Source organism: Hirundo rustica, chromosome 5 (assembly GCF_015227805.2).
Source record: "Hirundo rustica isolate bHirRus1 chromosome 5, bHirRus1.pri.v3, whole genome shotgun sequence".
Classification (NCBI taxonomy): Eukaryota; Metazoa; Chordata; class Aves; order Passeriformes; family Hirundinidae; genus Hirundo; species Hirundo rustica.
This window is the reverse complement of record NC_053454.1, coordinates 14,708,159-14,727,572: the sequence shown is the minus strand read 5'-3', so window position 1 is coordinate 14,727,572 and position 19,414 is coordinate 14,708,159. Positions and strand designations below refer to the sequence as shown.

Sequence of the window (19,414 nt, the reverse complement as noted above, 5' to 3'; positions counted from 1 at the left end):
GAGGGAGAACTATGGACACTGTTTGCTTAGGAATTTGTTTTCCTGAGCCATGTGTGGGGTGACAGAGGACTGACATCACAGCCCCTGTGAAATTCCTGATGTACTTCACAACTGCTACAATAAATTCTGAGAGGCCTTGTGTTTTTGGGAGGTGAACAGTCAGTTTTACACCTTCAGGTCCTTTATGGATCCCCAGGTTAGGTAACTTTCTGGAGGTTTTTATGCTCCAGCTGGAGGTTGCTTCCAAACACTTGCTTTTACACTGCCTAGCATGGAGCATGCCCAGGGCCACTGGTGCTTCTCTGAGTCAGAGGGTCTGCAGAGCTGTGGGCCCCTCTCCTGCCAGTGCAGGGTGTCACAGAAGTGACTCGGAGCCACAGTTCCCAACTTGATTTCTATAGGGTTGTCAAAACCTCAGTAATGGTAGGCTGGTAATGTCCCAAAAAGGGGACCCATTTGTTGCAACTGCCAGGGTTTACTGAAGGTGGCACTAGTTTTGTTAAATTACTACCATTTCTTTTGTGATTGCTTTATTTTTTGGTATTGTGAATAAGTTACAGTGAGTGTTGGATCAATGCACAGTAAATAGTAATAGCACAGTAAATTGGAAATTGCTTTCTGATTTGTTTTGGTGGTGTTACATAATCTCTGTTGATCCAGAGATCAAAAAAGAAAATACAAAAGTAAAAAGGTGGAGAAGGATTGGGAAAATGTCAAGGTCTTCTTTGTACCCCTCAGTCAAAAAGTCATCATTAGCATGTTTATTCTGCACTTTAGGTATGTAATGCTGTGTGTATGTATATTTATGCATGTATGTACTTGGCATTAACATGAAGCAAAGCTGATAGCCAAAACATTGTCCAAGTAATTGATACATTTGTGATGAAGTTTTAATGATTTTTTGGTACAGAGGAGGACCTTGGAAAAACCTTCACTATATTTCAGTAGCAACTGATTAATTGATAGACAACCTGGCTATATTCCTCTGAGCTCATAAAACACACAGTTGATTAGAAATGTTGTTACTAGACAGATTTATGGAGGCACTTAAACGCTTGCCTATATTGTTGATTGCTGTTTTTAGTTTCATCTTGCCAACCTAATAGTAGAATTCATACTATTCTCTTTCCTCTGCTTTTATAAACTATGTTGTTTAAAGCTGTGGAATATTCTTGCTTATTTTCAGATCTCATCAGAAAACTAGCACAGCAGCAGTTTGGAAATACACGCGGCGATTATCAAAAGGTAAATTTTCCATGTGTATCTGCTTAAAATAATGAAAATTGACTTTGAAATTCAGGGTTTTTTCTAAACCAGAAATTAGTATTTTAAAATTATATGAATAGATAAAATATGATTGTTTTTAATAATAAGTATTTAATGAAAAATATGAGCCCAATTCATAAAGAAAATTCCACCAACCACTGTAAAGAAACTACTCATAGTTAAGGATGACTTACAAATTCCAGCTGTAATGAGATTGTTGCACAAAGATTGATGGCTCTTTATATTAAAAAATACTGGTTTTATTTCAGAAAACTTAGGGAGCTCTCATGTAAGCTTTGTCTATTGTTTTCCAAAAGTTGAATTTATATTATAAAGATACTATTTATATATTAGCAAGAGGCTGGAATGGAATGTGCCTGAGATACTGGAGGCTGTTCTCGAGCACAGTGTTTCACTTTCGAATCAGGAGTTGAGTTACTGCAGTAGGAATTGAACTGTGCCCAGGCAATGGACAGGTTCCTTCCTGTGAACTACTTGCTTGTGGTACGGTGCGCCCATCGGGAGGATGAGTGTGGTGCCTGCACACAGACACTCAGCTATTGCTATGACCAGGATGGCCTTACTGGTGCTTCTGTGTCTTCCCAACAACAAGCCTGTGTCTCCAGTAGCTTGATAAGCTCTGCATGACACCCTGGTGTGTGGGTTTTGTTGTTGTGCTGCATCAAGGGACTCGTGCTGATCCCATCTGCTTGCTTTGTGGGACTCTGGAGAGTGGTGCATCACAGATTGTTCCTGCATACCTAAGGATAGGTCTTGGATGGGAGAGTCTTGGGACAGAACCGTTAGACTGTAGGTGGTATCCCCAGCCACAAGCAGAGTATTTAGTAACTAGTACGTAAGTCATGAGAAGTCTGAGACTAGTCCTGTGTAGGGGATGTGATTATAGGCTGGCAGTTAAAATATTAGGAGTGCTTAAGAAGCAGAACAGATGTAGGCATTCATCAGTCCAAATTCTGGTCTGAATACAGTGCAAAATCTAGAAACAAAGTTGGAAAATACATCAAGACAAGTAGAGTGTCCTTCGGAAGACAGAAGCATCAATGAGAGTCAGCTTTGAAACAGCCAGCATGGCTGTAGATATGCCCCTGGAAGAATTTCCAGTGGAGATAGGGAAGTGTGAATGTTGCTGAAGGTGTGAATAAGTAGTTAGAAATGTTTACCTGTGGTTTTGATCGCTCAGATTCAGGGAGAATGAATTCAGATTAGGATGAGTTCAGAAAGTGTCTGTTAGGGTGATCTCGGAAACCTGTGGATCTTCGGACAAAACTGGAGGAGTTTGCTTAGCTTAGGAAAAGAGTTGATAAGAGGTATGGTTACTCTTTTAAAATATATATGGATAGGAAACACTAGGAAGAAGGTTCTGCTTCTTGGGCAAGATACAGTGCTAGCATGGGGGCTAAAATGTGAGACGACTTGCTCACCAAGAACTGAGAACAGCCCTTCAGTAGCAGGAACAGGAAGTCTGCTTCTCCTATTTGTCCTGTTAAATTTCTGCTGTCATTCCTCTGTATCATTTTTTTTAACCTATTTATAGAATGTGTTAGTGACCCAGGAGGCCCTTCCCACCCCTGTGCTGTGTGTCCTAGTGTTCCCAGTTGGATTCTAACCATGAACATCTGCCTGTGCCCTGCCAGGGGCAGCATTCTGCCAGGCCAGCCCAGCAGCTGAGCCATGCGTGCTCGGGGGAGCCAGCTCGCCGCTGCTGCCTCTGCTGGGAGGCTGCATGCTTGAAACATTCAAAATCATACTTGGTACCAGATTAAGAAGGGAGGGGAAGCGTTAGTCATCCTTCCATTGATACAGGAGAAAATATGTTCAAAATACAATTTTTAAGATTTTAAGTAGTACTGTACAGTAGAGGTTTCAAAAGGATGGTTGTGATACTGATAAATAGATTGCTAAAATGTGAACATTTCTGATTCTCACACATCAGACTTTGGGCTGAGGGGTCTTGCCATCTTTAGCTTTGTCTGCTTTTCTTCCAGTTAGAGGAAAGGGGAAAGCACCGTCAGCTGTGAATTTGGCAGGCAGAGATGAAGGGGAAAATACAAGAAATTAATTTTCCTTTGTGGAAACAAAGGGGAAACAGGGTTCTTCTGAAATTCTGTCATTGAATATTTATTTTCAGTGTTTTTCTAGTTTTACAGATTAGAAAATAGGTAAGCACTGTTAAATAGATTTCTTCAATCTTTTTTGAATGCCTTTTCTTTTTTTCTTTTGAATAATTTAAATTGAACCTCTACATGGTTAATTAAAAGTGAGGGTGAATATTGTGTGTTATGTGTTAAAATCCCGAAAGTACTGGAGCTAGTAAAATAAAATAAGCACTGAGAAGAAAGTTAGTCATGAATATCGTATCAGTTACGACAGGTGGAATTCCTGAAGAAGTCATCAAACCACAAAATAATTTAGTCTTTGGCCTTCTGCGAGATATATTGGGAATTATATGAAACATGCTCAATGTGGAAGTTACTGGTCTGTCATTGTTTCAAGATGAAAGTATTTGTTGGGCAGATCCTAGATTCCTTTGATTCACCAAGGAAACCAGAAAATATCTGCTATGTATTTTATTGTAAATATTTTTCCATAATTATTTAATGGTGCTTCTGTGCATTATTTTACTTTAGTGCCTTGTTTGTTATTGTTTCTGTGTTGTTAATTGTTCTGGTGTAGTCATGGTTAATTATTCATTATTCACGGGATTTGTTTTCTGTGCATGCTGCCTGTGTATTATACACATTCTCCATCTGTTTTGACTTCCCACAGCCAGAAAATGTTGTCCTGACTCTTCAGGTAATGTCTTATGCTAGATGTACAGCTTTGAAAAGAAACTAACCATGTCTGAACTGCTCTTGTTAAAACATTCATAACCATTTTTAATGTGACTTTAAATACTGTTTGTCCATCTAACCTATCTTAAAATAGCATACGCTGTCATATAATTTTTGAAGCGTTCAGCTATATAGGAAAGAAAACAGCGATTCTTTCGCAAAATCCAGCCAAATTCTTCTTTCAAGTACGTAGTTCATATTCTTCAGAAGGAAGTACAAGTTTTAACAAGCAGTTAATAATAATTAAAAGAGTAGTTTTCATCCTAGAATTGGTAATTAGGGCAGAAATTTGCAACTCTGCTAATGGTGGTAGTTGCTGTATTTGGCTCAGCTGGTAATTAGGAATTGTGAGGAAGGGCATCAGCAAAGCTGGAACTAGAGCATGATTGATATCTTGTGAGAAATTGTAACTTACTTTACAGAACAGTTACGTAGCCTCAATTTCATCCTTTTGCTGCCAAATTGCCCTTGTGCTGGTGGATACGTGAAACAGAAGAGGACTCAAAGTAGTAGTGTGAGAGTTAGTTCTCCTAAGGCTGGGAAAGGGAAGGAGAAGAAAGATTTATCAGGGAAGGACTCCTGGGGTGTGCCCACACTGTGCTGCCTCTGCGTAGACACCTCCCTGGTCCAGTGTTGGCCGGGCTGTGTTTTCAGCAGAGGGAAACAGCATGGCCAGCTCCCTGTGTGTCCCCTGGGAGGCACATTGCCTCGTGTAGGGCCCTGCCAGGGCTGCCTGGCCCAGCTCCTTGGTGCCAGGGCTCTTGCAGCGTGAAAGCAAGTCAGGGTATTGCATTGCATCGTCCCCTTTCACTCCCGCCAGCTTCTGAAAACGTCCTTTTAGTTGTTGCTGCTCTGCTGCTTGGCAGCAGAATAAATGTCTTTACCTCAGAGATCTTGAAATCTGTCTGCTTCTTCATGTTTTCCAGTCCCTAAGCAGTTTTAAATTCAGCACTTAGGAGTGACTTCTGCTATTGTAATCGATCATCCAGTGAAATACTTCCCTTTGGGGTTCAGATGAATTTTTCTACTCTTAAATGAATAAAAAGGAGAAAAAGTAAAGCCTCCTTTTCCCCCTGATGGGGTGTTGCTCTAGTTAGCTTTGCTGACATTTGTGGAGCCTATTTGGAAACAGATGTGAGAAACAGTAAATTCGTTGTCTGGGAATTCAGATGTGTTCATTTTTAACCTGTTTCCATTGCACTGATTCACATTTATTTCTTGTGAGCCTACTTCTCTCTTAGCCCTCGCTCTTGTAGTTTGCCTAGCTAATACTCTAGCAAAATATTTATTAGCTATCAGTATCTACAATATTATGTATCTTTTTGTTAGAAAAGTTGTCAATTATTGACAAAATATACCAAGTCCGTAACCTCAGTAACTTAGCAGATGGTTTAGTCTGTAGTTTGATTTTTAATTATTTTCTCTATATTGATTGCAGTTACTGTGTGATATCTGCTGTTACCACTGTTTTTGTCTGAATTACAGGCCATCTACTATGAAATCGGTTTTATAGTCTCCGCAGCCTTGGGATTGCTATTTATTTTGTTACTGCCTCTTGTGGGACTTTGCTTCTGTATGTGTCGTTGCTGTGACAACTGTGGTGGGGAAATGCATCAAAGACAGAAGAAAAATGCTGACTGTCAGAGGAGCTGTTTTGCAACATTTCTTTTTGTTGCTTCTTTAATAATAAGGCAAGTGTGATAAAGAGAACAATATGAACCTTGGTATAGCACTTACTTTGCAGTGTCAAATGACAAATAATATTACTGTATTAGTGTACAGGTGCAGAAATTATTTTATTAGATTAAGTACTATTATTGCTTATTAAAGAAAATGTAACTGCATTATAAAAAATGCTGCCACCATTGCTGTCCACAGGTCATTATGTACTTACTTAAGCAGAATGTGAGTGTGAAACAAACAAAAAAGTTATGCTTGTATTGGGCAAATTACATTTCTGTCAGTCTCAAAACACCAGTTGCAGAATGTTAATTACACTTGCAAACACAAGAGACCACGTCCTGTGTTCAGTCCCCATCCCATATCAGTCCCCATTGAACCTGAGATATCACATGCAGTTTTTTTTCTTGTAGTGTTGTAGTGGTGAAGAAAGCAAGCAACTTCCTTCAGTATTTGCTGTACTCCAGATATTTTTACCAGTTCAAAACAATGGGTTTTCTTCTGGGCCCTGTGTTATTTAAACCATGCATGCACTCCCTGTAAATCCTGGAATCTGGAGTAATTTTTGCACTGTTTGTGTTAGGAAAATACTCCTTTGCTGGGTGTGCAATGGGTGGTGAGGAGCCACAACCAAGACTTCTTCCTGCTTTCAAAATACATTTTTTGCTTTCAGGCTTTCTGTTTTCCTTTAACTTCTTAATGTTTTCACTTGCCTGCAATCCTTATTTTGTGGTTCTGTTAAAGAACAAAGAAGTGTTTTGATCTATACAGCATGACTGTTCAGTCATATGGGATGTACTTTGTCACTTCACTGTAATCTAATTATATCTTTTTTTTTCTGTTACTCTTTGTCATGACAAATGGTGACCTTGCTTACAGTCAAATAGAGGATAGGCTGTTTTCTCCCAGACATCAATAACAAACATGGCCCTCAAGAATTTGAAGACTCAAAAACTGAATGGTGTAGGGTGATAGGTGCATCCCTGCCATGATGACAGGACAAAAGTTCTTTATCGTTCAGGTGTGCCTTGAAGACAGTAAGTTAAATTATTAAATTACCTCTCAGCATGTTGAAACTGGAGGCAGATCACGGAGCTTGCCAGCTGTCTTTCCGCCACATTGCAGGATGCTGTGTTGCAGGATGCTGCTTTCTGGTTTTAATGGCTGGGGAATGTTGCCTGTTAGTAGAGAAATTAAGATTGTCCCCCTTGTTGGTCTCTTTAACTTGTATGTTTGTTGCCAGCTGTCCTTGTGGGATTAAGCATACGCAGCACGGGGAAATGTTTCTTCCCAGGTTATGACTGGCAGATCCCTAGTAATATGCTTTCCAGAACTAAGGAAATTGCCTCTTTAATTTCTCCTTTCCCCCCTCCCTGTGTTTTGTATGACACATCATGATGTGTCAGATGCTTACCCTAAGCAGGGGGTGTTGCCTGAAATTAGTCTGCAGGTTGAGTGGAGATAATCTGAGGACTCCCTGGTTAAGTGTCTAATGCTGTGAGTGATGTGCAAGGCAGGACAGAACTTTACAAGGCTAGTATTACTGATCCCAGACTGACTGAGGGCTCAGATCTCCAGTATGCCTCTGTATAAAGGCAGATCCTGCCTTCCTGGATCTTCTTTAACAAGGGATGAGAAGAAGCCCATGTCAGGTTGCTTACTGCTGTGCTGTAATACAAAAGGACAGTCTTATTGGTGGCCATTGTCCCAACAAAAAATAATGGGGGAAGCCTGAGGTTTACTTAAAACTGTTTCTACATGTACTCTTTGTACTGTACTCAAAAAGTGTCCTTGTGGTGACATATTTGTGGAAACTTTATTACCTGCTTTTCCCCAAAGTTCCTATGCAATTTCAGTTTAGGTGGAAGGTTTACCTATAATTCTTCCCAAAATCACACTTCTCAAGGACTGTGTCAGAGCTGAATATGTAAGCTGTGACAATAACCTGAAGAGTTTAGTTCTGTGTGGGTAAAATGCTTGTGGCTACTTGCAGACAGAGCCAAAAGAATGAAAACTTGAATGATCTCGAGTATCTAGACAACAGCTCTAGAAAACTCTAGTAACATGAGTATGGATTTTCCTGTGTGTCAGGATACAAGTTCACACTGACATATATATGCTGTTAATGCAGATTTTAGAATATTTCAGCCAGTAGATTTTAATCACGATGAATATTCCTTCTCACATTTCCACTGATGAAGTGCACTGGTAATTTAGAATGAAGTTTTAGACTCGGCTTACTGGAGTGATGTGTAAAGGAAATACAAGTTTGGGGGTTTTTCTTTCAATTTAAAAGAAGGCTCCAACTAGATCTGTTTTCTGCAGGTAGAGCTTAAGGTGAGAAGTACACTTTCCTCAAGGAGGGGTATAAGAAAAAGTCAGAAAACCTGTGATTATATATGCAGTTATTTCTCTTAATAGGCCTTTAGGTTGTCATTTTCCAGTACGTGCACTTTCTGTTTGAAGTATTTCTTTATAGATTGAGTAAAAACTGCGTTCAGTGTTTTCGGTAGTTCACAGCTTTTATATGTGAATGTTCCCCTATAAAGTAAGAGTCTATGGCTAAAGAGCAGAGGATGTAGAAATAATCTATCAACTACATAGCTAAAGTAGATTGGATATTCCAGAGACCTGCTATTACATCTTACTCACTGGTCATCTGCAAGCTTAGGTAAACATGTTTTCTCTGGGAAAGAAATGTAATTTCATTAGTTCTTGTACATTATAAAGGCAAGGAAGGAATGTTTGATTTTTAAGAAAGCATATATTGCAACACCAAATTTGCTGGTGATAGAAAGTGTCCTGGCTATTGCATAGAAAAACATATAGTCAGTTTTCTGTGCCTCCAAGAGAGCTTGTGTTACAACCTCTTATTTGAAGTAATGCATGTTAGGGAAATCCAAGTCTGGAGGAAGCCAAATGGTGTTTGGCATCTTGGCAAGTACCTCATCAGTCTTCACATATGTCCTCTTGGCTTTGTAGGATTGGTAATACATATTCAGAACCTGGAAATCAATAGGATCTGAAAGATTTGGTGGAAAAGTTACTACAAAAATCTCCATACCATTATTTCCTTAAATTTATTATGTGGCAGCGAGGAAGGAGGTATTCTTCCTGTATGTAAATAAGCTCAAGGTTTCTATTTTGTGACTTGAAATTTTTTTTCAAGCTCAGCTAAAGAAAAGCTTTGGATTTCCCCTGCAGCTGGTTTAGTAACATTTTATATGCATCTGTGAAACCTGGCCAGAAACTTGAGTGTGGAATATTGGACTCCTGAAGAACTGTTAAAACTATTTTCTTAACCTGTTACAGAAGTGACATGTCCTTTTTATTCCTGCTTTTTTACTTTCTCCTTGTATCTGCTTATTGAAGTTGACTCAAGGCTCAGTTACATAATAAATAGATTTTTCCTCTCATGTTGTGTGTTTGTTTAGTTAGTATAGTCACACTTGTTCTGAGTACCGTGGCTGCTTTAAGTAACTCCACTATCTTGTTTCCTCCCACTCCTTCCATTTTGGAAGCTGAAGAGAAAGATGGTTGTGCTGAAATTTACAAAGTACTGCTTTGTTAGCTTCCAGCTGACCTTTCCGATCTCTGAGCATAGAATTGAAAGGACATAAAAATGCTCTTGTCTAAAGAATGAGGATGTGGTTATAAACTCTGAGCCTCAGAGCAATATACACGTTTGCTTTTCCTGATGGCTCAAGATAGTTTGTCTTCTGAGTAACAGAAAAGCTGAAAATGTTTTGATAGCAATTGCCACCACAGGAGAGTGAAAAGAGGTAACATATTGCCTATATCCAAAATGAAACTGTTCACTGTGCTTGTCAGAGAATTATAGAATAGTTTGAATTGAAAGTTACTCAGTTCCTTGGTATGTAGGCGTTCTGAGTTCTCATTCCTTGGCTGGTAGCTGATAATAGTGTCTGCTTGAGTGTTGGTGATAGTGGTAATAAAAATATGCCATTTGCTGTAGGTTAAGTAAGAGGATAAATGTGTGTGTCCCTTTGTTCCTTGGTGACTTCTGGAAGGTTAATTAACAGCCAGTTTTGAAGACATAGCTGTGAAATTTAGGGTAAAGAAGCAACCTTTTAATGTCAATCTCTGTCATCCTGTCATGAATATTTTTGAATGTTGAGAAAAATGTTAGTAGAGGAATCCTAATAGGTCTGACCTGTAGCATATAGTCCTGCCATTTCTCCCTGTGACCCTCTTTGAAATTAGAATTTTCCTTCAGAGAATATTTTTCAGAGAAACAAATTCTTGCACATGTGACCAATTTTATGAGGAGAACTTTTAGGTTACATAATCCAAGACAAGCCTTTACATTGTTTGGAAAAGCAAAATAAAGATGAAGGTTTGGTATTGATTCACTGAAGAAGGAGATGAGCATCATAAATCATGGTGTTTGCTTCTGTCTTGCCAGGATGCACACGTGATGTTATTTTAGGTTCCTGTTAGCTCTCCATAATTCATTTTATGTGCCTGTATTATGGCTTCCTTGGAATGTATATTCTTTGGGGCAAGAGTTATACTTACCATGTATCTTTTTCCCCATAGAGAGCCTGGATTAGGTTTTCTTTAAGTCCTGTTTAAAAATACTGGTATCCAGGTCTTCTTGACACCCCAGCTTAGGAAGATTGACAGTCAGGCAGGAGTACAGTACCATTTGTTTCAGAGATTCCCTTCTCCTGTGTTGGGGTGTCCATAATGGCCTTTTGGGGTGCTGCCTCTCTAGTATTGAGCTGTTGAATTGCAATACAAAGTAAGAGACTTAACAAATGTCCCAACCATGAATTGCCTGTAATGTGCCTAACTGCAGCCTCCAGGCAGTGTCTTCCCTTTGGGGGTAAATCCTGCCTGTGAGTGCATCTCAGCTTTCTGCTGGGTAAATCTCAGAGTTAGTGCTTAGCCCATCAGATGGTTTTGTAGTTAGCCCGGTTTGAGGCTGTTACCACTCTGGTGGTTACTCTTGACTTTTCTGGTACTTGTCTGCAAGGTTAGCTGTTGTGAATGTGAGATATTTCAAAGTCATCCTTCTCTTTAAGTCTGTTTTATACCTAAGCTAAACAAAAAACTAAGGTTCATGTATGATGAGATCTTTGAAGTCTCTCATGGGACCTTACTGTTTGTGCAGATCTGCCATGCCATAATGAGAACTTTGCAGTGAGGAGTGAGCAAATAGAAAATAATCAACAGCAGTGCTGACAAGAAGTCTAGCTCAATTTCTACCTTTTGTTTCAGTATCAGGAAATGCATATTATTTTAGCATTGCTAGGGATTATTTGTGTGCTTTTGAATGATCCATGCAGTTACGTAAATTGTGCTATTATTAATAATCTTGCTGAAGTTATCAAATGAAAAATACTGCTTTTCACAGTTAACTGGCAAGCATTTGCTTGCAGCTGTGTCAAGGTTAATGATACTTGTAAAAGAGCCTAATGTTTCTAAGTCTCCTACAATTTGCTTAGGCTATACACATTTTCTGAAAGTACCCATGCAAATGGATTAGTCGTTGTACATAACTTCGGAAGACTTTGTGGTAACATTGCTTTTCCTTTCTTTTTTTTTTTTTTTTTTAATTAGAAGTACAATATTGGCCCTTTTGGCTCAGTCTTACAGTCTCATGGTGTGTGTGAGAACCTGTAATAATTTATGGAGGCCTTTCTTTTTTTGCTACTGACTTTTTTTTGGCTATAATTTTTTGTGAATGTGCACTTACATTAACAAGTATCTGTTATCTATATTTTTTGTAGTGTTGGAGTGCTCTGTGCATATGCGGCCAACCAGCATTTAACTAACCAAGTCCGAGGAGCAAAGAAACTGGTTAACAGTAATTTTAAAGATCTGAAAATTTTCCTTAACGACACTCCAGCGGTAAAGAATTTTTTTCTTTATGGGGAATGAGGGTGGGAGGGAAGATATATAAATAAGAGATACTGCAGAAAATAATTCTTTCTTTCTGTACACCAGTATTTTGTTTATTCTTTGTGTGTGAGTCTCACTAAGTAGAATAAACAGTACAAGGTAAGATGTTTTCACACAGCAGTAAGTGCTTGGGAGTTATCCTGATGGACCAGCATTCCTTGAACAACTTCTGAGCTGTTCTTTGGGAGTATGCTGCTGTGATGCTTGTAGGCCCTTTTTCTCCTACTGAACTAGTGTGGAGCACAAGCAGAAGATAAATAATTTGGAAAAAAAGAGGTTTTAAAAGGAAAACATTAAAGAAAAGTATGACATGAAAACTTGGATTCCTTGTTGCTCTTTCCTAATTCATTTTGTTTTGGGCATATCTCTGTGGGCTCTGGGACAGAGCCATAATAACTTCTTTTCCAGGAATATTTTGGACTGTTTTTTTCTGTAAACCAGAGTCACACTGTACCATACTGAACAGGAAAGATTATTTTCTTTCAAATTTTCCTTAAACTTCCATAAACAGTCCTCTGCATATATTGTTTAGTGTTGGGAAAAAAAAAAAAAAAAAATACTAGTTAGGAAGATTTGTAGACAATGTGCAATTTCAATTCTTTGTGAATTTGTAGGGGGGAAAAGAAGTCTGACAGTTCTATTAGCTTGGCTTTCATTAGTTTTAATTATTTGAATTCAGTTTTATTAATCTGTTTTACTTCCACATGACTGATCAATTAGAAATAGGTGGAATTCATGCAGTTATGTGGAATGTACAAGTATGGTAGCATCCCAGTCACAGTAATTCTGGGGCGCTTTTCTGCTGACCGGGGCAGTGCGAGAACAGGAGTCATCTTGGGGGATGCCTCAAATGTTTTCCTGTCTGGAGGTGTTCCCCAAACTTTGTGTATGTTGTTGTGACAGATGGGTGGTGGAAGTATATGGGAAGAGGTCATGCCAATAATCCCTCTTGAAACAGAGTGCTTTTGGTCAGTCTGGAGATGATGCTGGGCACAGAAGGATCAATCCAGTCCCATCAGAAACCACCAGAGTCTCCTTGACTGTGTGCTGGGTTCCGACAGCTGGGATCTTCAGAGGAGAAAATCTGTTATGTAGAAGTGACTACCTTAAGAAAAAGAAATAGACACTAGCTAAAATGTTAATAAAAACACTTAATTACTGAATTTAAAAGTGTCAGGACTTGAACACTTTTGCCAGAGGTTGGTCAAAGTCTCACTTAGTAGTTTTTTAGTTTCAGTGCAGGATCATTACCTTTTCTTTTCTAGACTTGCTGTTGATGCAGTCATCACCTGTATCTCCTGAGTCATTTTTTCAGACAAGGTGCACGAGTATCATGTATACACACACATTTATAAGAATTTCTTGAGGGAAGGAAAAGAGCTACAGTTTTTTGAAAAAAGTTCTAGTATCCAACTAATTGTCTATAAAGCTCTGAAATTCAAACTGATGTCCTTGACTCTTCAGTATGAGGTGTGTACAGCATATAAGAGGATTTGAAAAAGAAGTCCTGTGTTAAGAATTTGTGTCACAGGAGATTTGCATACTGTGAGTACTGGGCAACAACACTGTTATACAGAATCGCCTTTTGTCTGGGACTTTGCTGGAGACAATGCAAAACCTGTAGCCCTGCAAAATTTTAGTCCTTTGATTAACCAAGATAGACCAAAACAATAAATAAGCAAAAAAACCCTACAGCCTTCTTAGTAAGAAACTATGAATTTTTTTTTCTCCCGTTTTAGAAAAATGAGGTCACTCCCTACTTTGTCATTTAATTAGATTTCACTAATCAATAGGTTGTTTCGAGGGTGGATTTTTTGTCTTTTTTTCTTTATTTCACAGAAAGTTTTAGACTGCAAGCCAGATACATTTTGGTACACATTTGAATCATACTTAAAATTGGAAATCCATTTGTCAAGTGTGTTAACCTTTATACCGCTTTAGCTCCGTCGGGGTAGAATTCACAGTGCGTTATTTTAAACGTGCAGAAATCAATAATGTCTTTTGAAAATTAGTGTAAATTTTCTACTTGGGATGGTTCTTCATTAGCCTTTTCTCCAAACCCAGGATTTGGTGGTAACTGAGTTGCTGGTTTTTATTGTTATGATGTCTTGGTAGAGGTCAAGTTGAGACTGGGTCAAATCCACTTGGGGTAAGGAAAACTGTTTATATTAAGACTCCTTTCCACAAGAGAAGCTCAAGGTTGCCCAAATACAAATCCTTTGGGTTGGTGAATTGTTTCAAAATTGCCACCACATCAATGCCACACCTTTCCATGAAGGAGGAACTAGTGCCGAGAGAAAATCAAGTACCAAAGTTGAAGACATGGAAAACCTTATTGACTGACTGACTTGAAGCCTCCCTAGGGCTAGCATTGCTGCTTCTTAATATTTTTGAGCTGAATTACTGACCACAGGGATGTTGCAGTTAAGTAGATGTCCCAATTAAACACTTTCTCTATGTGCAGTTCTCTAAGCAAATAAAATAGTTAGTTGAAAACAGTTGAAGGCCAGTGTTTGGAGGGGTTGAACGAATATTTTGATTGTTTCGAAGTCACTATTTGACACATTCAGAAGTGTTACTTTTTTTCAGTTCTTTTAATAGTTTTTTTAATCATTTTCTTCTCAGCAAATTGACTACTTGGTGAGCCAGTACAACACAACTAAGGATAAAGCACTCTATGACCTAAATAGTAAGTACTTTTATTTAAAGGGGGTTATCAATGTGTATTTAAAAGCTTCAATAAGATAATACATTATCTTAGCTCATAGTGCAAAGTGAAATTTTATTTATGAGAATATGATTTTCAAATAGATGTGCTTTTCTCAGTGGTAAATGAGACTAAAATTCTTTTCACACAAAATGTCTCAGCTGGTATAATGCATAGTATTTCCCAAAATGAAAGTATTTTATTAATTTTTTATCCAGTAAGTCAGGCTAATATTTTATTTTCTTTTTTAGTTTTGGAATATTTGGAATACTTTGGAATATTTGTCCTCAGTTTTTAAATTGGAGCCAAATATCAAGTAACAAAACTATTAGCAGTTGTGATGGTTCCAATGAGAGGGATCTCTGTTTATTTTTTCTTGTTCTACCTTTGTCCTCTATTCAGCTAAGAGTTGAGGTATAAGCTTATCTTCTTTCTAAAGCTGCTTAATGTATTTGCCATTTCAGAACAAGCAGTTGAAGAGCAGGAGATAAAACTTGAACTGCTGCACTTTCCCCTTCAGTACAGTTGCAGTATGAGGCACCACTTTTAAAGGTCTCAGTAAAAAAAAGCAACCAGAAAACAAACTTTTTTTTTTTTTTTTTAATTCAAGAATCACTTTCCACAATTCCCAATACAAAGGGCTGTCCATAATCAGTACAAATAATGATTCAAGGTGCATTGTTACCGGGTATTAATAAAATCATACGGGTTTGCATTGTTGGATTGAGGTATTGTTGCTGGGATCAAACTGTGCAGCTGTGGCATTGGGCCACTTATAATAAATTGATTTTCTTGCCTAGAATCTCTGCTTCTGTGTAGGTTTAAAATGTATATTACTATTAGTTTTCAATTTATCCAACTTGGCATACCCTGGTGGTTAATGTGTCCTGTCTGTGTGAGGCTTTATTGCACATCGAATATGCCTGTGAAAGTAGTAGTAGCAGTAGTTAAGTAGCTTTCCTACTTCATTCTCAGCAGGAACACTCTGGTCTGAAAAATAGATGTAATCTTTAAGTATATGATAATAATAAAAATAATAATTAAAAAAATGATGTTTGTATTCTGAGTATTAGCTTGAAGCTTCCCAGCCACTCCAAACTGAAATTTCAAATTAAATGTTTAATGTTCCCAAGGCAAATTTATAATGTTAGTTAACAGAAACTACAGGGTCTGTGATGAGATCAATCATCAAATAGAGATAGCTTTTATTTTCTTGAAATACCAGAATTAAGTGTGTGCCATCTAGGTACATGATTTTTTTCCTAAGGGAGTCAACAGTAGCAGAAATCTCTAGAGAGCTGTAGATGAGTTCAATTTGCCCACCCTAAGGAAATGCTGAAAAGTGATTTCTACATGGTAGAAATTCTCATCCCAAGCTAGACATGATAGTGCTGACAGGAAGGGATGCCTCTGCACCATGTAGTATTCCCATCTCATCAAAAGGAAAACAACTGAAAAATCAGTTTAAAATCAGTGTTCTGAAAATGGAGAGGAGCGGGTGATTACTTAAAGGATGTGTCACATTAAAATACTTCACCCAGCTCTGCTCAGGGTTTCTCTGCTGCTTTGCTGAACCAAGGTTCATTTCTGTTTGTGGGACTGGAGGGTTTGGAGGTGGGGGTAGCTGGGGCTGTGAGTGTCCGTGCTGGATGTTCTGCATGAGGGTACAGGGGCTTAACGCGCTTAAGGGATTTCAGCGGAGCTGGCGCCCAGGTCTGGCTCGTGGGTGACCTTGATGTTGCTGGATACATGAGGAACAGGAGAAAGGGAAAGAATCCACTTTTTCATTTCTCTTGTACTATGAAAACATAGTGTGTAGTGAAAGATTATGCCACAAAAATCATGTCCAGATGCTGGACCTCTTTAAGATAAACTGTGGAAAAAATCCTGTTCCTGAAATTCTTGCGTGTCTTTACCCATGTGGTGAAGTGTAAACGAATATTTTCCTCCATATTTTGATTTACTTCTTTCATTTATAGGCCTATAACTAGCTAAAGTGGAACTTCCTTTACCTTCTGTCACTCAAGTTCTGACTGTCAGGCCTTGGAAAAATTTCAATAATATAACTATATTTATTCATATGTATATGTATATAAATTAAATTGTATGTATTATAGATATATAAGCATACATATATGTAAATACATAATAAATGTATTTGTTAAGTAGAGTCTGACACCAGGGGGTTTAAGAGGGAATTTAAATTGAGCTAGTGTATAATGTGTTGGGATTTTTTTATCTCTCCATACTACAGATGTTGGACGTGTGCTTGGAAACAGAGTTCAAGAACAGCTGGGGAAACAAGTACGTCCTGCACTCGATGCAGCTCTGACAATGGCAGGAGGTAAAGATGTACATGTTGTATAATGTTCTGTTACCATGGTAAAACAGGCACGGCATAGGATAGCTTTGTGCAACACCATGGGTCAACTTACCATTTTTCTACATGCCTGGATATTTCTTTTAAACAGAGGATTTCAGACTTCTTAAGATTTATAGATACATTTAAAAGCTAAATCAACATTTACGTGCTATTGTTGATACTTAGTTTTAGCAGTCATTGAATAGAGATGAAATCTGAATTTCCTGCTTCAGGTTGTTGTCCCTTTCTGTTGAACATAAGGGAGACTAGGAAAACTGTCCTTTTAGAGTTGTGTTATTATAGCCAGCACTATTTGCAGATCCGTCTTTAACAGGTGAGGGATTTTTTTCCTATACACTGCCAAGATAGTTATGAGAGTGTTAACCAGCATTTCTTTATTATATCTTTGAGTTTGGCACTGCTTGTTCTTAGTTCTCTCTCCCTTTAGTGGAAATATTATTTTATTATTTTTCCATTTAAGGCTTCCTTTTTCAGGAATCAGATACAGCTTTCAGAGCAAAGGGAAGGCATCCATGAGTCACTTTGGTTTTGATTTTTTTTTTTTAATCCATGAATTCTTTCTCATGCACTTGTCATCGTTCTCCTTCTTTTTGCTTTATTTCTCTTATTTGTCTTGAAGTCAAAGTGGAAAGGGCTATCAAAGGTAAAATTCACAATAAAACCTTGTGTGATGTGAAGTGCACTTTATTTTTGTAACTTTGTATCTTCTTAGTTGTGGCTGTGTGGTTCCTTGTGTACTCAACACCTATTCAATGTTTGGGGTTCTTCTCTTTTGTTTGTTTGGTGTGATTGGGATGGAATCTAAAGCCAGACAGTGTGGAACACTCATTAATGCTTGGCTGATGCAACATGATCTCCTTACCTTTCATCTTGCAGCTATATGATTTGTGAGTTGGATTATAAGGAGAATACTGAAAATGCAAATTGATGGATATGGGCTTTTAGTTTCTAATGGCCAAGCATTAAAGTTCTTTACTGAAATTATTAAGGAAGGAGAGGTAAGGGAAAGGGTAGAAAAGTGGATGAAATATCAATAAAAGTAACCTGAGCACATTAATTTCTTTATAGGAGTGCATAAGTGGTATATTTTTATATGCAATGAGTACATATTCTGTACTAGAGGGTTTTTCTGGGAGGGAAGCAGTAATTAAATCAGTATTGTTAAGAAGTTGATATGATATATGCATTTCTCTTCATATCTGTATCTATAGGCTGCTTTCTAACAAAAGTGTTTTTTAAAAAATTTCACATCTTGGCAGCCATCAGAGAAACGAAGGAAGCTCTGGAAAATGTGAGTGTCTCTGTAGAGGTTTTGCAGGAGGGAACAGAGAGACTTCATGCAGACTTGACTGATGTTAAAATGCACCTAAGCAACACCCTCAATGACTCTGCGTGCAATGCAGCTCAGGCTGCCTCAACTTGCAATATCATCAGGAATTCGTTAGGTCAGCTGAACATCAATGCCAATTTTAGTGGGGTAAGATCTTTTAATAATACTTTTCAGACTCTCAGAGTGTGATTGCCTTGAATAAGCGCAGTAGTATTTCTGCAACTCAGTGGCTTGGTGTGTGCTGTCACTTGTGAGGTGAGTGACCTTCCCTTTTTGTGTGTTTCTGGGTAATTCCAGTCATTGTTTTCATCTTCTGTGTAGAAAAGGTTAAAATGTGTGTCAAGCTATGTTAAAGTGCTGGTCTGGGCAGTGAAAAAATCTGCCCTCCCAAAAATGCTGAGGGTTAAGCTTTGCTTTTGTACAGCAGAGGTTTCACCTCAGTGTTTGGGAAGATTCTCCTAAAGATCACTTTAGTGTCTTTACCCTTTCTCCTAACTTTGAAATATTTACTGAATTAGCAAAACTGCTACTTTAATGAGACTCAGGCATGTTTTTTCCTTCCCAGTTGCCAGGTGTGAGCTCACAGCTTGCAAAGATCAATGATGTCCTTAAAATAGACCTTTCTAGTCTGGTTCAGAAGGTATGTTTCTTGACAGATTATTAAACTGTTAATGAATAAACTGGGATATGTGTATCACTTGTTTTCCCTTGGTTTCTCAAGCAGAATTCTTTTGTTGCCACCTCAGCCTGCTTCATGGTTGGATATCTCTCATTGTTTGGCCAAGATTTAACACTTGAAAATATGAATGTAGTGCTTTGTATCTCCAGGATAATACAAATCTAAAATGTTTTGCAAGTTGACTTCTTGAAAGAACAGTCCATAAAAAATGAAAAGACAGAAACATGGATCCAGTAGCATGCCGTCTACTTTTTGGTTCAAACAAAAAAAAAAAATACATGGTCTCCTAATAAGTTTTATTGTATTCCAGCTATCTTGAAATATTTATTTCAAATTCTTTATGTGCGTATTTAACGTTAAATCTGGTGCAATGGCTATTAGTATTTTTGCAAGATTCTCCAGAAAAACCCTATGATTTTCACCAAGGAAAAGAATGGCGTAGTTTGAGCAGTTGGAAAAATCTAGGAAACTCAAAACATGTGCTAGAAATAGAAGGCACTTTCTGAAGCCAAAGGCTGTGTGTAGGGATTGAGGCCCCTTCCTGCTTCTGCAGGGATCAGGCTTGCAGGGAGTAAAGCTTCAAGTATCC

The 19,414-nt window shown here is 38.1% G+C and overlaps 1 protein-coding gene across 9 annotated transcripts in view; it reads left to right on the top strand.

Moving 5' to 3' along the window:
• The window catches only part of PROM1 (prominin 1), a 61,487-nt gene that overhangs the window by 21,156 nt on the left and 20,917 nt on the right, over window positions 1-19,414 (top strand). For 6 of the 9 annotated variants that reach the window (XM_040065078.2, XM_040065073.1, XM_058420699.1 and 3 more), the window contains exons 3-10: window positions 1,187-1,245; window positions 4,054-4,080; window positions 5,604-5,809; window positions 11,555-11,675; window positions 14,352-14,415; window positions 16,688-16,777; window positions 18,076-18,293; window positions 18,712-18,786. In XM_040065078.2, the coding sequence (XP_039921012.1) occupies window positions 1,187-1,245; window positions 4,054-4,080; window positions 5,604-5,809; window positions 11,555-11,675; window positions 14,352-14,415; window positions 16,688-16,777; window positions 18,076-18,293; window positions 18,712-18,786 (860 nt within the window). The remainder of the gene's footprint in view (window positions 1-1,186; window positions 1,246-4,053; window positions 4,081-5,603; window positions 5,810-11,554; window positions 11,676-14,351; window positions 14,416-16,687; window positions 16,778-18,075; window positions 18,294-18,711; window positions 18,787-19,414) is intronic. The other 3 variants (XM_040065079.1, XM_040065076.1, XM_058420697.1) reach the window with 1 other exon arrangement.